Source organism: Pelophylax lessonae (assembly GCF_965119305.1).
Source record: "Pelophylax lessonae genome assembly, chromosome: 11".
Taxonomy (NCBI): domain Eukaryota; kingdom Metazoa; phylum Chordata; class Amphibia; order Anura; family Ranidae; genus Pelophylax; species Pelophylax lessonae.
In genome coordinates, this window is record NC_138778.1 from 46,145,221 (window position 1) to 46,168,043 (window position 22,823).

At 40.6% G+C, this 22,823-nt stretch overlaps 1 protein-coding gene across 3 annotated transcripts in view; it reads right to left on the reverse strand.

Moving 5' to 3' along the window:
- Nucleotides 1-1,934: 1,934 nt before the first annotated feature.
- Nucleotides 1,935-22,823, reverse strand: part of RALY (RALY heterogeneous nuclear ribonucleoprotein) — a 323,405-nt gene continuing 302,516 nt past the window's right edge. For 2 of the 3 annotated variants that reach the window (XM_082271197.1, XM_082271195.1), the window contains 4 exons: nt 13,066-13,226; nt 9,968-10,081; nt 6,538-6,716; nt 1,935-2,524 (listed from right to left, as the gene is read on the reverse strand). In XM_082271197.1, coding sequence (XP_082127323.1) covers nt 6,541-6,716; nt 9,968-10,081; nt 13,066-13,226 — 451 coding nt within the window. In that variant the 3' untranslated portion in view covers nt 1,935-2,524; nt 6,538-6,540. The remainder of the gene's footprint in view (nt 2,525-6,537; nt 6,717-9,967; nt 10,082-13,065; nt 13,227-22,823) is intronic. The other variant, XM_082271196.1, reaches the window with a different exon arrangement.

Below are 22,823 nucleotides of genomic sequence, written 5' to 3' on the forward strand. Positions count from 1 at the left end.
CCCAGAACAGTAATAGAGGAGAAATCTTCCAATGGGGACACTAGTTCTGGGGGCCCCAATGGATTCCCGTAATTTTCAGGGATTTCCTCTCACTTACTGTTTTGGCTGTATGACAGGAAGTATAGGGAAATCTCCCCAATGGGACACAGATGGCAAAAAAAAAAAAAAACTGACAGGGTTTATACCCCTCCCTTACTCTATCCAAAATTAAATAAAAATGTTGTCTATAGTTTTACTTTAAGCCATCAGCTTGATAAATTAGCAAAAAGTCTGATTAGAACTGGGGACCTTGAGATCCTGGTTTAGATGAGGGATGTCATCATGCCCCCTTCCCCCTACATAACAGTGTTTGGGGTGGTGATTGGTGCCTTATGCCTGAGTACTGTTACATAGACATAGGGGAGGTCACATGCACCCCGGTACCATGCCAATTTATTTAATGTTCCTGATAGCCAGAGACCATGCAATCAAGCCTCCCATGCTTCACTTTGTATAAGGCTGCTCGGGAGCAGTGTTTTTTAATTCATTGCAAGAAAGATGTACCTTTTAACACAAAATAAATTTAAGAAATTTAAAAATAAAGGCATGTGCCCTATTGATTCATGTGAGTCATGGTAATGACAGGTCCAATTGGAAATAAAAAAGAATCCAGACCTACCGGGTAAGTAGATCTGGAAGGAGGGGCTTTAAATGTGCCTCTCAAAAGAAAATGAAATAAGATAGATACAAAAATGTATAAAAAATAATTTTTTACAAAATGTATTAAATATAGATCATAAAAGTCACATCCAAAAGTAATCTGTACATTAGATCTATTATAGACATGTATGTATGAATACAAAAAGATCATTGCAATATAGTAATCCCACAGGGGCATTGTATCAATGTATATACATTGCTGGAGCTACGCATTTCGCTATGGATGCTTCATCAGGGTCCAGCAAATTTTAAATATTCACAGTAGATATAGTTACATAGTTACATAGTAGGTGAGGTTGAATAAAGACAATAGTCCATCCAGTTCAACCTGTGTAGGTGTGTGTGGCTGTAATCATCTCACATAGCCCTGAATGTTCTGATCCTTGAGATGTAAGTCTAAGAGTCTTTTGAAAGCCACCATACTACCCGCAGAAACCACCTCTTGTGGTAGACAATTCCACAATCTTGTAGCCCTAACAGTAAAGATATATGCAAAAGATCTGAGAATAGACAATACACTAATTATAAACATGCACAGAATACAGATCAAGTAATGAATATAACAGAAAAATATCATCCTAATTCTTAACATATTAATTCACATCTCATATACATATTTTATTCAAGAGTATACATTTTATTCTTGACCATAAAAATAGCGAGAATAAAATGTATACTCTTGAATAAAATATGTATATGAGATGTAAATTAATATGTTAAGAATTAGGATGATATTTTTCTGTTATATTCATTACTTGATCTGTATTTTGTGCATGCTTATATTCAGTGTATTGTCTATTCTCAGATCTTTTGCATATATCTACTGTGAATATCTATAATCTGCTGGACCCTGATGAAGCATCCATAGCGAAACGCGTAGCTCCAGCAATGTATATACATTGATACAATGCCCCTGTGGGATTACTATATTGCAATGATCTTTTTGTATTCATACATACATGTCTATTATAGATCTAATGTACAGACTACTTTTTGATGTGACTTTTATGATCTATATTTAATACATTTTGTAAAAAATTATTTTTTTATACATTTTTGTATCTATCTTATTTCATTTTCTTTTGAGAGGCACATTTAAATCCCCTCCTTCCAGATCTACCTACCCGGTAGGTCTGGATTCTTTTTTTTTTTCCAAATTTTTCCTTATAGGGGAAGGTGCCACTATACCTTTAGAATGTCTCGGCCAGTTTCTCCTTCCAACAATTTCTGTAATGACAGGTCCACTTTAGCCACTGTGGCATTTTTTTTTCTGGTTAACATTTCAGTTCCCTGATCAGCATTATTTGTTGCCTGCAGATGTTGCATAACAATTTTTTGGGCTTAAATTGCTTAGGATGTCTTCTCATGAACCATTGCATGTTTCCACATGATAAAGACAAGGTAACACATACTTCACAAAATAATAATGTTGCCAGAACCCTGTTTACCCACTTCAGAGCCCTAAATGGGAAATCCCCATCTAACATGTTAAAATCTAGAATGTGTTCAGCTGTTTGCTCAGCCATTCCATTGCGTGAGGAACATCAGATGACTCCTTCTTGGACATTATGCAGCTTCTATGGTTTCCTCAGACAAAGTTCCCCTGTGGTTTTTCAGCCAGTGTGGTGTACTATAGTATTTTTCCTTCACCAGGCCGGCCACTGTCTCTTATGTTATAAAATGATAAATAATGATTTGTGATTTTTAAACCTGCAAAATTGATGCTCTGGTGTCCCGTGGAGGCAAATTGCAACCTTTTAGTTTATAGTCCTTTTACAAATCCATGGGGTAGATCCCTCTAGAGATCACAAACTCTGTAATAAAGCTAAAAAAAAAAAGAAAATAGACATGAAACTGAATCATACTTTTTTTTTTTTGCTTTTTAGAGATTTATATATACAGTGGATAAAATAATTATTTGATACCCTGCAGATTTTGTACGTTTGCCCACTTACAAATAAATTAAGGGTCTACAATTGTTACCATAGGTGTATTTTAAATGATAGAGGCAAAATATCAACCAAAAATCCAGAAAAAACACATGATACAAATGTTATCAATTGAGTTACAGCTCAGTGAGTAAAATAAGTATTTGATTTCCAAGCAAAGGGGATTTAGGTCGACTCTTTTTTACAGATCTTCTCTAAACCCTTAAAGTTTTCTTGCTGTCACTTGACAACTCGAAGTTTCAGCTCCCTCGATACATTTTCTATAGGATTAAGCTCTGGAGACTGGCTAGGCCACTCCATGACCTTAATGGGCTTCTCCTTGAGCCACTCCTTTGTTGCCTTGGCAGCATGTTTTGGGTCATGCTGGAAGATCCATCCTGCAATTTATAGCTGCAAAGGGTGGGCCAACTCAATATTAAACCCTAAGGACTAAGACTAGGATGCCATTAAAGTTCATGTGCGTGTTAAGGCTTTTACTACTTTTAGTAGTAGTAGTAGTACTACAGTAAAACCTTGGTTTGCGAGTAACTTGGTTTGAGAGCACTTTGCAAGACAAGCACATTTTTTAAATAAATCTTGACTTGATATACAAGCGATGTCTTGATATACAAGTAGCGTCATGTATAAAAAAGAAGAGAGGAGCCTCTAAGTGTAGCAATATGGTTACATTTAATGAAGGTTCAATATTTAGCAACTCACATGGTTGATGATTAAAACAGGCACATCTAAGTATGCAGGCATCCGGGGTAAAGCTGTCCACATAGACCATTCTCTGCACAGCCATCTTCATCATCCCTTCCCCCCTGCGCTCCACGAGTGATTCAAAGCCTCACTTTCAGATCACTCTACTGCAGGCTATTCTTCCCGGTCACGATTGCAGACTGACAGTGGTGAGAGCCGGTGGTTCAGAAGATGGTCTATGTGGACAGCTTTACCCCGGATGCCTGCATACTTAGGTGTGCCTATTTTAATCATCAACCATGTGAGTTGCTAAATGTTGAACCTTCATTAAATGTAAAAATATTGCTACACTTAGAGGTGCCTCTCATCTCTCTTATATTCTGTAGCTCTGCTATATTTTGCTTCTAATCCCCCTGGGAAGGCTGCATATTGTGGATGGACATTTTATGGTTACACAACCTATCACATTGCTATAATCTTTGTATATAGACTATAAACTGAAGGACTTGTGGAACGAATCATCTGAGTTTCCATTATTTCTTATGGGGAAATTTGCTTTGATATAAGAGTGCTTTGGATTACAAGCATGTTTCCAAAACAAATTATGCTCGCAATCCAAGGTTTTACTGTACTTTTAGTAGTATAGTGTATATACTGTAAAATATATATATATATATATATATATATATATATATAAAAAAATATGACAAACAGCCAGGGACTGTGGTGCTTTTATTAACAGCTGTCTAATATCTCAATGTCTACGAGAGAGATAACCAGGTCTAAAAGACCCCTGATATCTCATTAAAGAGAACTTCCCACACCAAAATAGTATCACATATGGGACTTTCCCCCCTTTGTGATAAAAAATAAAGTTTGGTAAAATTAAAGATACACTTGGGCACTTAAACCCCACATAAATGCATATATGAATGTAAACACATGGGTCCTATGAATCTTATACATGAAAATGTAAATTGTGCCACGCAAGTTACATATTGTCACACATACATGAGTGAGGGCAATAATTAATGGTGGTTACCTCTAAACTGATGACCTGTAGGGGCTTTTAAAGCGTTACTTTTGGAAAATTTGTGGTACCAAAGTTTGTTGCTATTCTACAGGCACACGTAGTCTTAAGGCTTGACAAGTTGGGTAATTACTCTGTGCAACCTTTTCTTTTATATTTTACAAATAAATAATAAAATCAACTTTAGTGTATTTTTTGCTAACATTTAGTGCTTGATAAACCATTGTGCTAATATTGTGTGACATGAAAAATTGGAACTATCACCATTTTATTCTCCAGGGTCTCTGCTTTCGCAAAATATATCATGTTTGGGGGAGGGGGTTTAAATATTCTTAAGGCCTAAAATTATTATTTTTTTTAAAAATGCAAAAACGGCTCTTGGAAGCAAAATAGTTAAGGGCAATAAGCACTTTAAGGAAAACCTTAAATTATTGTTTTGTGCCACAGGATACAAACACCTCTATGTTTTTCTCTAGTATAAGTAGTCTGCGTAATAATGTATAAGTGCTTATTTTTCAGTGCAGAAAAAAAAAAAACAGCCTACTTGTTTCCCACACAATGAGACTTCATTATGCCGAGTAAAACACACAATGAGGTTTCTTAGAAAATAATTATACTTGAAAAATATGTGTTATTGTTTCTAATGGAACAAAATGGGCTTTCACTGGAAGTAATCATAACTTTTCTGTCAGCTACAATCAGTTATATAGTGCATGTTTTTTAACCGCACTGCTGACCGGGGAAGGCTAAATAGGAGCTTGGCACGGAAAGACTCTACGGCCCGTTCATTTCATACAACACCGGCCTACATACTGTGCATGGAATTCCAGGCTCTAACTATATAAAACAAATAATTTTTTTAGTTATGTATAAAAACATTAAAGTGATCTTGGTATATGTTTTTATATTTTTTAATTTTAAAATTTTAAACATTTTTACTTCTTTATTGTATTTTTTAAAGTGTATTTCAAATATTAAAGGAAAAACTTTTTTTTTTTTTAGTTTTGGATAGAGTAGAGAGGGATTAGAACACCTATTCGGTTATTATTGCTGTCTGTGCTTCTGATAGGGGAATTGACCCTCTCTATTTTATCATCAAAAGACAAAGTAAAAGAAAATTTTGGGTTGACATCAGAACAGTAATTGAGGGGAAATCTTCCAATGGGGACACTAATTCTGGTGACCCTGGTGACACCCTGGGCTTCCCTCAATTTGGAGGGATTTCCTCTTACTTCCTAAGTTGTGTACACACTAGCCGAAAATCGTACGATTTTACCTTGGATGGGAATTTTCAGCAGATTTTCTACTAGTGTGTACCCCATTTTAGTAACAGTCCCCTATATACAGTGATCTCACTATCTTGTTTATGCAATGGGGAAAGGGTATTTGAATAGGATACAATTACGTAGTGTATGGTGATGTCACCATCTTGGCTATATAATGTGAAAAAGATGTTTGAATCTGAACAGAATTCCATTGTGTACAATGGTGTCACCATCTTGACTTTGCAATGTGGAAGGGGTGTTTGAATCTGAACAGGATTACATAATGTAAAGCAGTGTCACCATCTTGACTATGCAATGTGGAAAGGGTGTTTGAATATGGATACAGTTACATAGTGTATAGTAGTGTCACCATCATTGCTATGTCATGTGAAAAAGAGGTTTAAATCTGGACAGCATAGTGTATAGTGGTGTCACCATCTTGGCTATGCACTGTCTAACGGGTGTTTGAATCCGAACAGAATTGCATAGTGAACATTGGGGTGACCATCTTGGCTTTACAATATGGAATGGTAATTTTTATCTGGACAGAATCACATAGTATACAATAGTGTCACCATCTGGGCCATGCAATGTGGAATGGGTGTTTGAACCTAGAAAGCATTACATATGATCTGTCCAGTGTCCAGTAAAGTGGTTCACACATACGTGTGGAAATATGTTACTTTTATCTAACTAAAAATGCCTGCATTACTAAAACCTCTTTTTATTTTGGTGAAAATAAAAACATTATTGGACTGCAGTTTGGAAGCACAGTTGTGATTGAATCTCTAAGCTTGTCTATGTACATTGACAGCAAGGTTCCCTATGCAATTCAACAAGCAAAGGCAGCCAAAGTCTGCTTATGCTGTGTGGGAAAAGAAACCTTATATACTTAGAATGAAGTGGCACCTACATTTCATACTAGATCATCCGTGCAGTCATCCTGTGTAAGATCATCTCCGTCATCTCCATTTAGAGGTTCATCTGTGACTGTGTCTCCAGCTTCTGATGTGCTGTCGTCCTGGGAGAATTCACTTCGGCTGCAGTCAGACTTCTTCCTGGATGTTATGGCTGGAGGAAGAAAGAAGACACCTGGGAACAGTCACATCATTGAATATTGGGGGGTTCTGTACATTACATATGAGATACTGACCCTCCTATTGTAAAGGTTCCCCCGAGGAGCCATACAAGCTCCCTATGTACCATACAAGGCTGAATGTATTTTGTCATGGAGCTTCATTGGGAATCCAAATATCATTATGTTTTTCTCTTTACTAATTCATTAAATGAAGAAGGTCAGCAACAAAGGTAATGGGTATGAATGGGGGGTGACCAGCGCTATGGAGTGATGGAGACAAATGTATATAGGTGTAGAAGCTGCTACCAACCAGCCCATAAAAAATTAGGAGCCAACAATGTTTGGGAAAAAAAGGAGAGGTTGGAAACAGCGCTACCTAGGATTATAGATGTGCCAAGATGCTAAAAAGTGATCTTATCATAAAACATATAAATGAAGAGACAATATATATAATAATAAGGTGCAGAGTGCAAAAAAACGCAGAAACAAAATTGCAGAGACAAAAAATGGGCTAAATGTGATACTCCCCAGAAATGCTTGAAGTGCTATGAGAAAATAAAGCTAATATCACTAAGTGCAAAAAATATACATTTTTTTGGGAAGTGTAACAGAATGTTTCAGAACAAGGATGTGCACCAGAATTTTGAGTGATAAAAAAATCAAAAAAAAGTGCCAATAAATGGTATAGTGAAGAAAAAAGAGGGAGAGAGGGGCCCCCTATACAAAAAATACTACTGCTCCAGTAGAAGTCCAATGACGAAACATACATAAGGCGGTACTCTACGTTCTGGGGCGTATCACATTTAGCCCATTTATTGTCTCTGCGATTTTGTTTCTGCGTTTTTGCACTCTGCACCTTATTATTATATATTGTCTCACCATTTATATGTTTTATGATAAGATCACTTTGTGTAGCATCTTGGCACATCTATAATACCAGGTAGCGCCGTTTCCAACCTCTCCTTTTTTTTCCCAAGCAAGAAAGGTAGTTTGGATGTCAAGCTTGACAAGTGTTTGGTCACCAAGACACCAAGAAGGAAAAGCTCTGCCATGAGTACAGGACAGTTAAGACCTGCCATGGAATTGAACCGATTCAATCAGAAATGGAGAAATAGTACATGCATTAAATTGCTCCTTTACTTTTCTAACATCTGTAAAGAAATAAAAACCTACAGGGAGCCAGTTGAGAATAGGCATGTGTAACATGAATCTCCACTCTTAAAACCCAATTTCACAGATCTACAGAAATGGAATATGCTGAGATTGGCACATACATCTTTGATATGTACTAAAATATAGGAGACTAATTAAAAATTCCTGTCTAGGTGGTACAGGGTATCGGAGATATTTGCATACCTGTAGATACATATTCGCCAGCACACCAAGGATCTTGCAAAAGCAGTCCAAAAACTTTATTCAAGATAAGATCACATCAGAAAAACATAGTGCAACGTTTCGGAGCCGCACAGGATGATCACATGCCTGACGAAGGGGTCCTGTGCGGCTCCGAAACGTTGCACTATATTTTTCTGATTTGATCTTATCTTGAATAAAGTTTTTGCAAGATCCTTGGTGTGCTGGCGAATATGTATCTACTTGTAACCGATCCAGTTGCCAACTGGTGATCGCTTCAGCACCCAGTACACACGAGCCTACAAACCAGGAAGGTGTGCGATAGGAATATGAACTATATTTGCATACCCTTCAGTCTCAGATAGATGTTGCCGGGGTTGCGGGCTACAGGGATCCCATACCCATTTTTGGTGGGAGTGTCCCAAGATCAGGCCACTCTGGGTAGAGCTCAGGAATTTAATAAAATAACTAACCACGGTCTCGATTCAGGATGATCCTGTGCAGTGCCTCTTTCATGGCACCCAAAGTTCTATCAGGGCAATTAAGAAAAGTATAGTCCCACACCTGTTGGATGCAGCTAATTCCTGCCTCTTGTAAAATGCTACTAAAGTGCCTACTATAGAACATTGGGTGAAACAGGTCAACGAAATTATGGAAGACAAGAAATGGCTTTGTACTTACAGTAAAAGACTAGAAGAGTTCTATGGCAAATGGGAATGGATCTATCATAACAGTGAATTGGAGTTAACGGTCTCCTATTTCATGAAAGGGAGGCAATTTTGACATTTGACTTTTGCTCACTGTGTATTCAGGAATCTTTACCTTACTGTGCTGTGTTAGAGATTTATGGACGCCCCCCCCCTTCTCCTTTTTTTTTTTCTTTTCTTTTTTTCTCTCAATAAACAGCTGAATGTCTTGCGGATTTGTAATGGTGTTTGGGTTTTTTTTTTTTGGGTTGTATAAATGTCTTAGCATAAATAAAGATTTTTACTGTTCTCTGTGTCCCTGCTGGAGATCATACATCCCATTTGGTCACAAAATGAGAAAAGAAATAAAGTCTTCCAAAAGGGATATGGATATAAATGAAAAAGTGAAAGAAATTGTAAACCTTCCCCACTTTAACCAACAGCAAAGGATAACTTTTAGTCAGACTTTAGGCTGCTATAATAATGCAGCCAGAACCCTCTGGATAGGTGTATGCTGTTTCAAGTTGTATTCTCTCCCTGTTGGGGCAGAACTGTCAGCTGAGTGTCAGACTGTTGGACCCACCCCTATGGAGGTTGCCCTATCCCTTGTCTTATAACTGACACTCAGTCTGGGCTGCTGAATGAGTGTCAAACTTTCAATTATAAAAACTTTTAGCTATCTTTTGTGTAATCCTGACAACACTGATAAGATATTTCTGAGCATCTTTTATCAGCACTGAGCTTTACAGGAGCTAGGACGGCCTTATAGCTTGAATCTTCTTCTCTGAAGTGAATAATGAAAAATCATCTCTGAGAGCTAAGCCTCTGCTTTTATAATAAGTCAGGTGTGGAGATTTTGATCATTACAAATTCTTGGCCACTGATTGTCTTTAGAAAGCGGAGTTCTAACTGGGCTCATCTATTTCATACAATATAGTCTTTTTCCATGATCTATCAACTACTAGATTATGAGTTCAGACCCTGGCAAGGAATGTGAGCAAAGCCAGATTCCATTTTGGTACCCATGCCAATATGTCATTATCAGGAGCCCTTAAGGGACCATAGATTGTGACATCAGAGGCACAATACATTCTAAAATTTTCCCAAATCTCGCCCTAAAATTCTCCAAATAAGCATGATATAGAACCTACTAATAAGAAGCCTGAGCTGAACATTTTCATGTAAACCAATGGCTTAATGCTAAGCCCCATTCTTCATCAACTAACCTGCGCATGACTTCTGTTCATCGGTTATCTGCTCCAACCTTCCAAGCAGAGCATCAATGTTTGTCTTGATTTGTGTGAGCTCTGACTTAATGGTTTGAATCTCGTTGCTTCTTACTACAAAGAAAAATAGAATCTCATCATGCCATTGTCATTTAAAAAACTATAAACCTATAGTTTCATAGTTAATCTGGTTGAAAAAAAGACACAAATCCATCTAGTTCAACCAACATAGAACCCCCCCCCCCAAAAAAAAAAAAAAAAAAAACACAAATAGAAAACCTCTATATATACAATCCTATACACACGGGGGATCCAGAAGAAAAAAAAACACAATAAAGCATGATATATCAGACATCTCAAAGGTTTCCAAATAAAGGGTCAGTTTACTGTCCTTTGGACTTGGGGGGCAGACTGTGGCCAGTGGGAGTAGGAAATGCCTCAGGCTTGGTAGTAGTAAGTGGAAGTAAAACAATTGATTAGTGGGCAGTAGGAGGAGGAATAGTACCTCATTATTGGTAGTAATGGGAGGAAGAGTGCCCCATTGTTGGTGTCCATTGAAGGAATTGTGCCCAACTGTTGGTGTTAGTGGAAAAAATGGTGCCTCATTGTTGGTGTCAGTGGGTGGAAAATTTCCTCATATCATTGTGAGGGATAGGCCCACTAAGGGCTGGACAAAGGCAAGCAAAGGGCCGCATTAGGCCCACGGGCCACAGTTTGGAAACCGCTGCTTTAGATCAAAGAATGTCTGTCACCAATCCAAGGGTAAAATGTATGCTAACAGGATTAATCTGCTTTGAATGGTGGAGATATTCATAAAAGTCCTATCTATACTACAAAGTTTAACTGCTCATTTTATCCAGAGGATGATGAATAAGGTGATATCCTTACCATATCCCTCGTTCATTCAGGCTTCCACTAATTCACGTAACTGCGGTGCTGAAGCCACTTGTCACAGCTTTCTGACATCTTTCTGTACTATGCAGGACCAACAATCCAGCATTATACAGGAAGATGTAGAGGGACACCCATATTCTACATCGACATAGATAATAGACAAACAATGAAGAAGAACATTGGCTGCCAAGAAAGTAAGGAATACAAAGAGTACTTCTATCATCTTATTCATCATCCCTTAGACAAAATTAACAGGTAACCCTAGTTAGGAAGGAAGACCCACTGCGTAGGTGTCTATTTTCCTAGAGTTCAGCTTTAACCACTTAAGCCCCGGAAGATTTTACCCCCTTCCTGACCAGGGCCTATTTTGCGATTCGGCACTGAGTGACTTTAACGGACAATTGCACGGTCGTGCGATGCTGTACCTAAACGAATTTGACGTCCTTTTTTTCCCACAAACAGAGCTTTCTTTTGGTGGTATTTGATCACCTGTGCGATTTTTTGATCATGCGCTATAAACAAAAAAAGAGCGTCAATTTTGCAAAAATAACAATATTTTTCACATTTTTTTTATATGAAATTCCCAAAAAAAATGTAATAATCAAAATTTTTTAACATTTTCGCCCAATTTGTTTTATGCTACATATGTTTGGTAAAAAAAAAATCGCAAAAAGTGTATTTTGATTGGTTTGCGCAAAAGTTATCGCGTTTACTAACAAAGGGAAAGATTTTTGTCATTTTTGTTGTTTTTAATGGTGGCGATCTGCGATTTTTTTTGTGGGACTGCGACATTTCGGCGGACAGATCGGACCCTTGACTGACATTTTTGAGACTTTTGGGGCTACCAGTGACATTACTGCAGTAATCAGTGCTATATATATATACTGTTACTGTAAAAATGACACTGGCAGTGAAGGAGTTAACTGTATTGGAGAGGGAGGGGTTAAGTGTGTCCTAGGGGCGTGTTTATAACTGTGATTGGCTGTGGCTACTAGTGTAAGAACAGAGATCAACGGTCCTACATAGTAGAACCGTCTGATCTCCATTCTTACACAGGGAAGAATGACAGGCGGCTTTGTTTACATTAGCCGCCTGCCTTTCTTCCGGTGTAACGGACGATCGCGAGGGGGGGGGTCCGTGAGGGATAGAGCATAGAGCAGTGACTGACAGCAGCTCTCTGCTCAGGGAACACTAAAAACCAAGTGATCAGTGGTGTTTGATCTCTCTGTTCTCAGTGTTCTCTGAGCCAGCGGGGGACAGATGCAGCATCGGTCTGATGCTGCATCCAGCTAGGTAAGTATAATTCTTAAAAAATAAATAAAACCCTTGCTTTTCTTTTAAGGCTTATGTCAAACAGCTCCTGCGACAAATGACAAAATCAGCACAGTCAGGCTAGGTTTACACCTAGCGTCTCATTAATTGATGTTTTTGCAAGGTTTTTTGTGCATTTTTTATGCTACACATAGGACAGTCCTATGCATCACAAATGTGCCAAAGTAGCTTAAGCACTTTTTTGGGTGTCGAACTTTGCACAATTTGTGTGAAAAAATGTGTTTATATTTGCATGTTTGGAGTGCCTTTAAAAATGAATGCCACCCCACTGTCATGAGCGCGTTTCGTAAACATGTGCAAAAAATGCTTAGGTGTAAATATAGCCTAATAGGCTGCCTGTCTGTTCCTATGGAATCACTTACCTCATCAGCTGTTAGCGATTCTGCCACTGGTGATTCAGATCAATTGATAAAAGAAAGAAGCGGCACTTCCCTTCCCCCCCTTTCTCTCATTCAGACCAATTACCAGTGTCATAGTCATTATCAGCAGTCGCCCATCTGACATGAGCCTTTGGGATCTTTGAGAATGAATTACTTCACAGTACCAGCAGCTAGAGAGATGAGTGGAGCTTGATTTGGAGCTGTTTTACTGCTTGTTAAGAATACTGTATGTAAATAATAATTTGTGAGTTAGTACTTCCCTCACATGGGGCCGCTTGTGTCAGTAGTGCCATCCCTGCTTCTTTCTTTCCCATCTCTATAACCCCTGCACATACTCCCACATCACCCCGCCTGATGTGATATTTCAGCTAGAGTGCAGGGAATATGGGAATTTGAAAAGAAGGATTTTAAGTAACAGAAGTTTAAAAAAAAACAAAATAGTAGTCTTATTGTTGCATTTATTTTCTTTCCCAGAACTAAATTCGTACTTACATCTTAACTTGGCTGCACTCCCTGTGATGGCTGTCGATCTTGCGAGGAGCTTGACTGGTAGAGCTGATTTTACCCGTCGTACCAGAGGGACTGTCACACGTGGACGTTTTACTGGAACTGCTCGAGGAGCCGGTGACACTCTTCCACGATACTCAAACAGCCTAGTTAAATGGAGAGAAACAGTTTGCCTGTCACAATGCCTTGTGTATCTGTTATGTTTTATAGCATATGAGATACCATAAGCCCCATTGTATCCCAGAAAGAAGAAGTCTGGAGCTCTTCTTAGGGATTGTTATAAAACAAAATTGCTGTGTGAATGTCTCATTCACACAGCTGTCACCAATAATCCCCATATTCTTCCTAATACAGTATGTTTATTTCCTGTGAATGTCAGCTCCACCTAGTGGCTATGATGCAGTATGTTGCTGAAACACCTCAATGTAAGAAAATACTGCATTATGGTCACTAGATGGAGCTAATGATCATAAGAAATAAACAAATTGAACAAATTATGTAGATTAATCATAGTGCCTGTGCGAATGTATGAGATGAGATATTGGCACAGCAAATATTTTTTTTCATAAATAGACCCTCAAAAGCAAATTTAACCCTAACTGACCGTAGCCCCTGCCTAGGTAATGTGAGTAGCAATGGACACCTGCAGTGTACATCAGAAGCTTGTGTGACAGGATAACAATGTAGGATAGCAATTAGGAGACAGAGAGAGAGAGTTGTCAACCCATAATAGGAAGTGCCTGAACAGGGACCTTCATGACAGGATAACCAGGTATTATTTAACTAAAAGATGGAGATTTAATACATATTGAATATTACTTTTGAAATTACATTAACGTAATGAAAATGGGAAAAAATGAAATTTTTGTATTTGGGTTTACATATTTACATACATACTTTAAGGAGAAACTCCAGGCAAATGCCTAAACAAATTGATATATATACACAACAACATATATATATATATACATACATATACATATATATATATATATATATATATATACACATTTACATACTGCATCCGGAAAGTATTCCCAGCGCTTTACTTTTTCCTTATTTTGTTATGTTACAGCCTTATTCCAAAATGGATTAAATTCATTATTTTCCTCATAATTCTACAAACAATGCCCCATAAAAACAACACGAAAGAAGATTGTTTAAAATCTTTGCAAATTTATAAAAAAAAAAAAAAAATGAAAAAAAAAAAAAAGTCACATGTACAAATGTATTCACAGCCTTTGCCATGATACTCAAAATTGAGCTCAGGTGCATCCTGTTTCCACTGATCATCCTTGAGATGTTTCTACAACTTGTTTGGAGTTCCCCTCTGGTAAATTCAGTTGATTGGAAGCCGCTCCTCAGCAAAAAGGCACATGGCAACCCGCTTGGAGTTTGCCACAAGGCACCTGAAGGACTTCGACCATGAGAAACAAAATGATCTGGATTGATGAAACAAAGAATGAACTCTTTGACCTGAATGGCAAACCTCCACAGCTGCCGAAGAGAAGACCTGATCAAAGCCGCATTCGGCTCTGATTGGGTCTCCATGTAAAAACCCGGAAGTGATGTCATGACATCACTTCCGGGTACTGGCGCCAGATTAAAAAAAATGACAGCATTCAAAACAGCCAAACTTGGCTGTTTGAAATGCTTTTAAGTGCAGAGGAAGGGTTTGGGGTTTTTTTTTTAGACCCCCAAATCCCTCCACCACAGTACCTGGTAAAAAAATATAAAAATAAATAAATACATTTTTTTTACATGTCTGAAAATACCGGCCGATATTGGTCGATACCGATATCTGATGACCAAAATATCAGTATTGGTATCAGCATTAAAAAAACGATATTGATCGATCACTAATATATATATATATATATATATATATATATATATATATATATATATTATATATATACACCGGTATATATATATATATATATATATATATATATACTCTGTTTAAATGCCAAAGGATGTGTAATTCTGTATGGCCAGTCCAATGATATACTCGGACTTTCCACAGTGCACAGCCACAAACCTCCAGGTAGTAAATCAGCATCATCAACTCCATCCAGTGAGCAAAATGCTGACCTAGAATGCAGCAATGGTAAACGAGGATGGACGGAGCAGAGGAATTCTGGTGCCTGTGCAGTCCTTGACTGTGTTTACAAATGTCTGACACAGATCTTCCTCTGCTGCAGCCTTTCCCCCTGTGACTGATTGCAAAGTTACAATGTACAGTCTGATCACTGCAGGTGAGTAGAGTGAAGAATTGCCTCCTCATGCCTGCAGCAGACAGATGACATCATATCATTGTAAGAAAAAAAGCACAGACGAGAGGGAGAGAAAGCCCCACTGTCTATTGCATAGTCAGAACATGGAAACAACAAGATGGCAATAGGGCAGTACAGTAAGTATTCGCACTCTCATACAAAAACCTGATAGGGCATATTGATAATAAATCTGTGGAGCATCAACTGGTACTTCAGTGTTTCCAGGCATGTGAAATAAAAATAAAAGAGAGAGGATCACCACCACCACACTCAGTGTAGTATTACTTTAAAGTGGTGGGTAAAGGATGTATATAAAGCACTCACATGTAATAGGTAGGGACCGGGCATTATTCTAAAAATCCAGTAGATGGCGACTTTCTATTGGTCCCCAATGAGAAGCACAAGGTGGATGAATAGGGAGCTTCTACTGGAGGATAACCTCAAAAAACAGGAACAGTGCAGGATAACTGGACTAACAAAACAGGACAGGGAGAGAGCGCCACTCTTAATTTACCATTTATTATAGACCAAAAAGAGCAGCTTGCTTCAAGTTTTCAAGTAATAGCTCTCCATCTCCATCCATGTGCCTTTGAATTAAGACCAATAGAAGGTCGCCACCTGCTGGACTTTTTGAATAATGCATTACTTTTTTATCTGTTACATGCATTAGTGTTTCATTTTTTCTTTTTGGTCTCTAATAAATACTACAATAAGAGCAGCGCACTCAGTCCTGTTTTGGTACTCCAGTTATCCTGCACTGTTCCTAAATTTTGAGGTTATCCACCAGTAGAAGTTCTCTATAAACCCACCGTGTGCCCCCTGTTGGAGAGCAATAGAAGGGCGCCATCTACTGGATCTTTTGAGTTTTGCCTGATCTCTACAGGTGAGTGCATTATATACATACTTTATCCATCGCTCAATGTAATACTACATTGAGAGTGGTGAGCCTCTCTCTTTTGCATCATCATGCCTTCTTTGAAGATACTGAAGCTGCTTCTGTGACGGTACTCACCATCACAGCTTCCACCTGCTGATACTCCACAGATTTGTTATTCATTTGTAGTATCAGCTTTTTGTATGTGTGCAATACTTACTGCCTTATTGCCATACTGTTGTTTCTGCATTCTTAGTACGCTTAGACAATGATGCTTCCTCTCCCCGTCTTCTGTGCTTTTTTCTTACATGCTCATTGGGGGGATGTTCTCCAGAACCGGCCAAAAGGAGAGGTTGCAGACGCTGTTAAAGTGTACTTTTTGCACAATTTATGGACTCTGGATGAAATAGTAAATAAACAGGCTAAGTCATTATATTGTTTCAAATAGTAGAATAGGGTGGATACTAGTTTACTCCTTTTGTGCCTACTTGGGGCCATATTTGATACTGTTCTCACTTTTTTTTTGATGACGTAATGTCAGCCTAGAAAAAGTCACTGATTTACATTCAAGGGCAAAGGTGATTTGCAGTGTTAGTTTTCCGCCACACATAGCATTTTGCTTTTAGGCCACAAAGTTCAATTTTGGTCTCATCAGACCAGAGCACCTTATTCCATATGTTTGCTGTGTCCCCCACATGGCTTCTCACAAACTGCAAAGGGGACTTTTTATGGCTTTCTTCTTGCCACTCTTCCATAAAGGGCAGATTTGTGGAGTGCACAACTAATAGTTGTCCTGTGGACAGATTCTCCCCTCTGAGCTGTGGATCTCTGCAGCTCCTCCAGAGTTACCATTGGCCTCTTGGCTGCTTCTCTGATTGATGCTCTCCTTGCCCTGCCTGTCAGTTTAGGTGGACGGCCATGTCTTGGTAGGTTTGCAGTTGTGCCATTCTCTTTCCATTTTCAGATAATGGATTGAACAGTGTTCCATGAGATGGTCAAAGCTTGGGATATTGTTTTATAACCTAACCCTGCTTTAAACTTCTCCACAACTTTATCCCTGACCTGTCTGGTGTGTTGCTTGGCCTTCATGATGCTGTTTGTTCACTAAGGTTCTCTAACAAACCTCTGTAAGGGTCCTTTTACATGGTCCGCCTCCGTAGGGTGATTTGTGCTGCTCAGCGGGGGATCGATACACAGATCCCCGCTGAGCAGGAAGGTGACAGCTCCCTCTCCGCTCTGTGTGCGGAGAGGGAGGGGTCAGAGCCCCATGCATCTCTATGGGGGAATCGGATGAGAACGGACCACCTGTCCGCTCTCATCCGATCCCATACGATCCGCCAGACAGATGGAAAATAGGGTTACCATCCTTCTGGATTTCACGGACAGTATCGGATGCGGATGGCAGCGGGTGTCAGTGGACATGACTCCATAGGGATGCATGGGGCATCCGATCAGATCTGCCTAAAAAACTGACAGGCGGATCTGATCGGAGCGGTCATGTGAAAGGACCCTTAAGCCTAGTACACATGCAACGAATTTCCGCCGACCGGTCATCCATCTTTTGTCCAGAGTTGTGTTTTGTTGGTTGGAATGTGCCTAGACTGCACACGAATTTTGGCGACCAACAGAATTCTACTTCAGAAGTGATGTCATGTGTTGGTTTGCTTTCTTTGTGTTCTTTCTTCTCTGAGCATGCCCAGTCTTGCTCATAAGATTTTTCCCTGCCGAAAATCTGTACTGACTGCAGGAAAATCGGCCGTGTTTTGACGGCGGACAAAAATTTTATAGCCTGCACACCAGAATTTTTTCGGCCGAAAAGTCGGAGTTGGTTGTCGGAAGCATCATACTAACAAGCCGAAAATCGGCAGATCGGTCGTTGGACGAAAATTCCCGGCCGAATTTCGACTCGTGTGTACGGGGCTTTAGAGATGTATTTATACTGAGATTAAATTACACATAGATGGACTCTATTTACTAATTAGGGGACTTCTGAAGGCAATTGGTTCCACCAGGTTTTAGTAAGACCCCTTTCACATGGGCTTTCCGATCCGGTCCACCTGTCAGTTTTTCAGGCGGACCTGATCGGATGCTCCATGCACCCCTATAGAGGAGCCGATGTCAGCGGTGACATGTCCACTGACACCCGCTGCTATCCGATCCAATCCTGTCCGTGAAATCCAGAAGGATGGAAACCCTATTTTCCATTTGTCTGGTGGATTGGATCAGATAGGATCGGATGAAAATGAACAGGCGGTCCGTTTTCATCCAATCTCCCATAGAGTAGAGCGTATAGAGATAGACAGGTCTGTCTCTGCAAAGTAAGCGGAGATGGACCTGTCATCCGCCTGCTCAGCGAGGATCAGCTGATCGATCCCCGCTGAGCAAAACTGAGTCCGCCGGGCGGAAAGCCCGTGTGAAAGGACCCTTAGGGGTATCAGAGTAAAGGGGACTGAATACAAATGCATGCCAAACTTTTCAGATATTTATTTGTAAAAAAAATTGAAAACCATTTATCAGTTTCCCTCCTCTTCACAATTTTGTGCCACTTTGTGTTGGTCTTTCACATAAAATCCCAATAAAATGCATTTACATTTATGGTTGTTACATGACAAAATGTGGAAAATTTCAAGGGGTATGAATATTTTTTCAAGGCACTGTACATAGTAAGCCTGGTTGAAAAAAGACACAAGTCCATCTAGTTCAACCAATCAAAGGGAAAAAAAATTATCCTTAAAAAAAAAAAAAAAAAAATCATACAATCCTATATACACAATCTTATACCCAGGGGAGGACTGGGCCAGGAGGCAGGGGGGCAATTGCCCCCTGGGCCGCTCTGATGTCTTGTAAAAAGACTGCACTGCTTCTGCCACAGACATGCCTAAAGGATTCCTGGTGAAGAGAAGTAAAAAGTCCCCTCGTGCTAGCCAGGTTGGGAACCCAGATTCGGCCGGTGAGTGGAGAGTACCCGGAGCAGGGATTTAGCCTGGAATGGGGGTCAGGAGGAGGACGGGAAGAGGGAGAGTGGGAGGGGGGCCGAGTGGCTGCACCATGGGCCTCTAGTTTGTACCTGCCCCCTGGGCCGAAAGTTGCCAGTCTGCCCCTGCTTATACCCACAGTTAATTCAGAGGAAGACAAAATACCCCAGCAAAGCATGATCCAATTTGCTCCAGCAGGGGGGAAAATATCCTTCCTAATCGCCCAAGCGACAATCAGATATTCCCTGGATCAACTTTACCTATAAATATTAGTACCCAGTTATGGTATGTACATGAATGGTCTATTTTAATACATACTACACCTACTAATAATGATATATATCTTTTTTTATCACAAACAAATTGTCATGTTTATAATATTTAAAATGGCAACAGTTACAATAATAAATATCATTTCCCAAAATCCCTTTTTATTCACTGTCATAGCCAGCAGGGGGCACTGTGACTCTACAACATTGTACATGCTGCACACACTCCTTTCATCATGCTGCTGTGGGCTGCAATCACTTAGAACTATTCTTTTCTCATAAAAGCATCCTCTGTTGTCTGTGTGCCTTCAGTAGTATCGGTTTTAATAATAGCTGTCAAGGTTTTTAGGCCCACTTCCATTTTTTTTTTTTTTTTATTTAGGCAGCGGCTTTAGAAATTTGTAAAGGGTTGACGGTCTTCAATTTTCCACTTAACCCATTTGTGTATATTGCAGAAAAAGTTATTATGTGTTCCTTCTCTTTTTTGTGTATAGCATTCTGTATTCTGCTTCCCGTCTTTACTAAAAAAAAAATATATATATATATATATATATATATATATATATATATATATACACACACACACACACAATATGACCCACCATTGTGCATTCAGCAAAAGAAAAAAGCTAGCTACATATGTATAGGTTGAAAGAAAGTTGTTTAATGCTGCTGCTCCGGGACATGACACAAAGCTGCTTTCTGGATACAAAGTAATCCTATACATGGCGGAACTGAACAACACCACAAAGAACAGCTTGAACCTGTCCACTTGTAGCTAAATACTGCTGAAAAGAACTAAGAGGAAAAAAGCAGTATATCTTAGTAAAGGACCCATAGTGCACACAGACAAGCCAGTGGGTTGAAAATGACTGAAGGTCTTAAAAAACTTAAGTGCGCCATAAAAATAAAAAGGAACTGCTGATCGGGAAGAAATCTTGAGTGGAGAATACTGTATTCTTTTTTTTTTTCTTGTGTGATAAAGTCTAGCAGATGTGTGATAGCAGTAAATATAGAAATTGTTTTTATAGGGTAGGAGTAGAGGTGCCTGGTGTAGGTTCCCAAATTGGCCACTAGATGTTAACATTTTTAGGGTTGGGAACAGTGGCGTACCTAGAGCATTTGGCACCCGGGGCAGATCCTATATCTGGCACCCCCCCCCCACTTTAAAATGTAAAAACACCCGCAAAAATTTGTAATGTCTCCAAGAATATTTATTGCACAAATTTCCCAGCCCCCCTATCACAGTGCCCTTTGCAGTTTGCCCCCCCCCCCCCCTGTCTCTCTAATCACAGTTCCCCCTTTTGCACTCTCTGCCTCCCCTGCACAGCCCTACCTTTGGCATAGACAGATAGCTAATACTGTTATCAATGTGTTTAATTTTGAGTAAGAGATTGGAGACATGCTAAAGGAGATAGAGACTGAGGACATGATGCAAGAGATGGTAAGAGACTACGGACCTAAAACAAAAGAAATCAGATACTGAGGACATGATACAAGAGATGGTCAGAGACTGAGGACATGATACAAGAGATGGTCAGAGACTGAGGACATGATACAAGAGATGGTCAGAGACTACGGACCCAATACAAGAGAAATCCGAGACTGAGGATATGATACAAGAGATGGTCAGAGACTACGGACGGGATACTAGAGATGGTCAGAGACTGCAGACAACACACAGGAGATGGTCAGAGACTGAGGACATGATACAGGAGATGGTTGGTCAGAGACTGAGGACATGATACAAGAGATGGTCAGAGATTGAGGACATGATACAAGAGATGGTCAGAGACTGAGGACATGATACAGGAGATGGTCAGAGACTGTGGACATGATCCAAGAGATGGTTGGTCAGAGACTGAGGACATGATCCAAGAGATGGTCAGAGACTAAGGACATGATCCAAGAGATGGTCAGAGACTTAGGACATGATCCAAGAGATGGTCAGAGACTAAGGACATGATCCAAGAGATGGTCAGAGACTTAGGACATGATCCAAGAGATGGTCAGAGACTTAGGACATGATCCAAGAGATGGTCAGAGACTGAGGACATGATACAAGAGATGGTCAGAGACTGAGGACATGATACAAGAGATGGTCAGAGACTGCAGACATGATAGAAGATAGAAGAGCATTAGGGGGGCCGGAGAGCATAGGGCAAGCAGAGAGCACTGGAGGAGCTGAAGGGCGCGGAGGGGGACTGGAGAGAATTAAGAGGGGTTTGAAAAGCATTGTAGGGGGGTTGTAAGGCGCAGGGGTGGAGAGCACTGGGGGGGGGGACAGGGAAAACCAGGGGGATGGAGAGCATGGGGGGAACTGGAACTCACTGAGGGGGGAGGCAGGGAGCACAGGGGGGTGGAGAGCACTGGGGGAGCCAGAGAGCATAGGGGGGAGATGAAAAGCACTGCGGGGAGCTGAAGAGCACTGGGGGGGCTAAGGAGCGCTGGGGGGGGCAAGAGCACTGAGGGGTTAAGAGCAGGGGGAGTGTTAAGAGCAGGGGGTGTTAAGAGCAGGGGGTGTTTAGAGCACTGGGGGGTGTTTAGAGCAGGGGGGGTGTTTAGAGCAAGGGGGTGTTTAGAGCGGGGGGGGGGTGTTAAGAGCAGGGGGGATGCTTAGTGCAGGGGGGCAGGGGGGTGTTTAGAGCGGGGGGGGTGTTTAGAGCAGGGGGGGTGTTTAGAGCAAGGGGGTGTTTAGAGCAGGGGGGGTGTTTAGAGCAGGGGGGGTGTTTAGAGCAGGGGGGGTGTTTAGTGCAGAGGGGGATGTTTAGAGCAGGGGGGTGTTTAGAGCAGGGGGGGTGTTTAGAGCAGGGGGGGTGTTAAGAGCAAGGGGAGGGGGGGGCTGGAGAGCACTAGGGGGCCAGCAAGTTGTATAGGAGAGAGGATGGGACAGCTGCATATAGATGATTTGATCTTTACATATTCCTCCTGCTGCCGCTAACTGACTGCAGGAGGGAGAGGAGAATCGGCCATTCAACGGCAGCAGGAGAAATACCGAAAGATGAATCCCTCTATATCCAGCTGTCCCATCTCCTCTCCAGTCCAGACAGTCACACAGAAGGAGGCTGCTCAGTGCTCACCTTCTTCCCCCTGGCCGCCGCCCACGCGAGCAGCGCGGACTAAAGGAGCTGCAGCTCCTTCACCCTTCACACTGACTGATATTCCGAGCAGCCTGACACCCCCCCAGTGCGTGGCACCCGGGGCGGGCCGCCCCCCCGCCCCCCCCCCCCCGTTAGTACGCCACTGGTTGGGAACCCTGCAGTAAAGAGTAGGCAGTAGCCCAGGTAGCCATTAGAGGTCCCCAGAGTAGTTACTAGAGCAGCATTTCAGAACCGTTTAATCTAGGGAT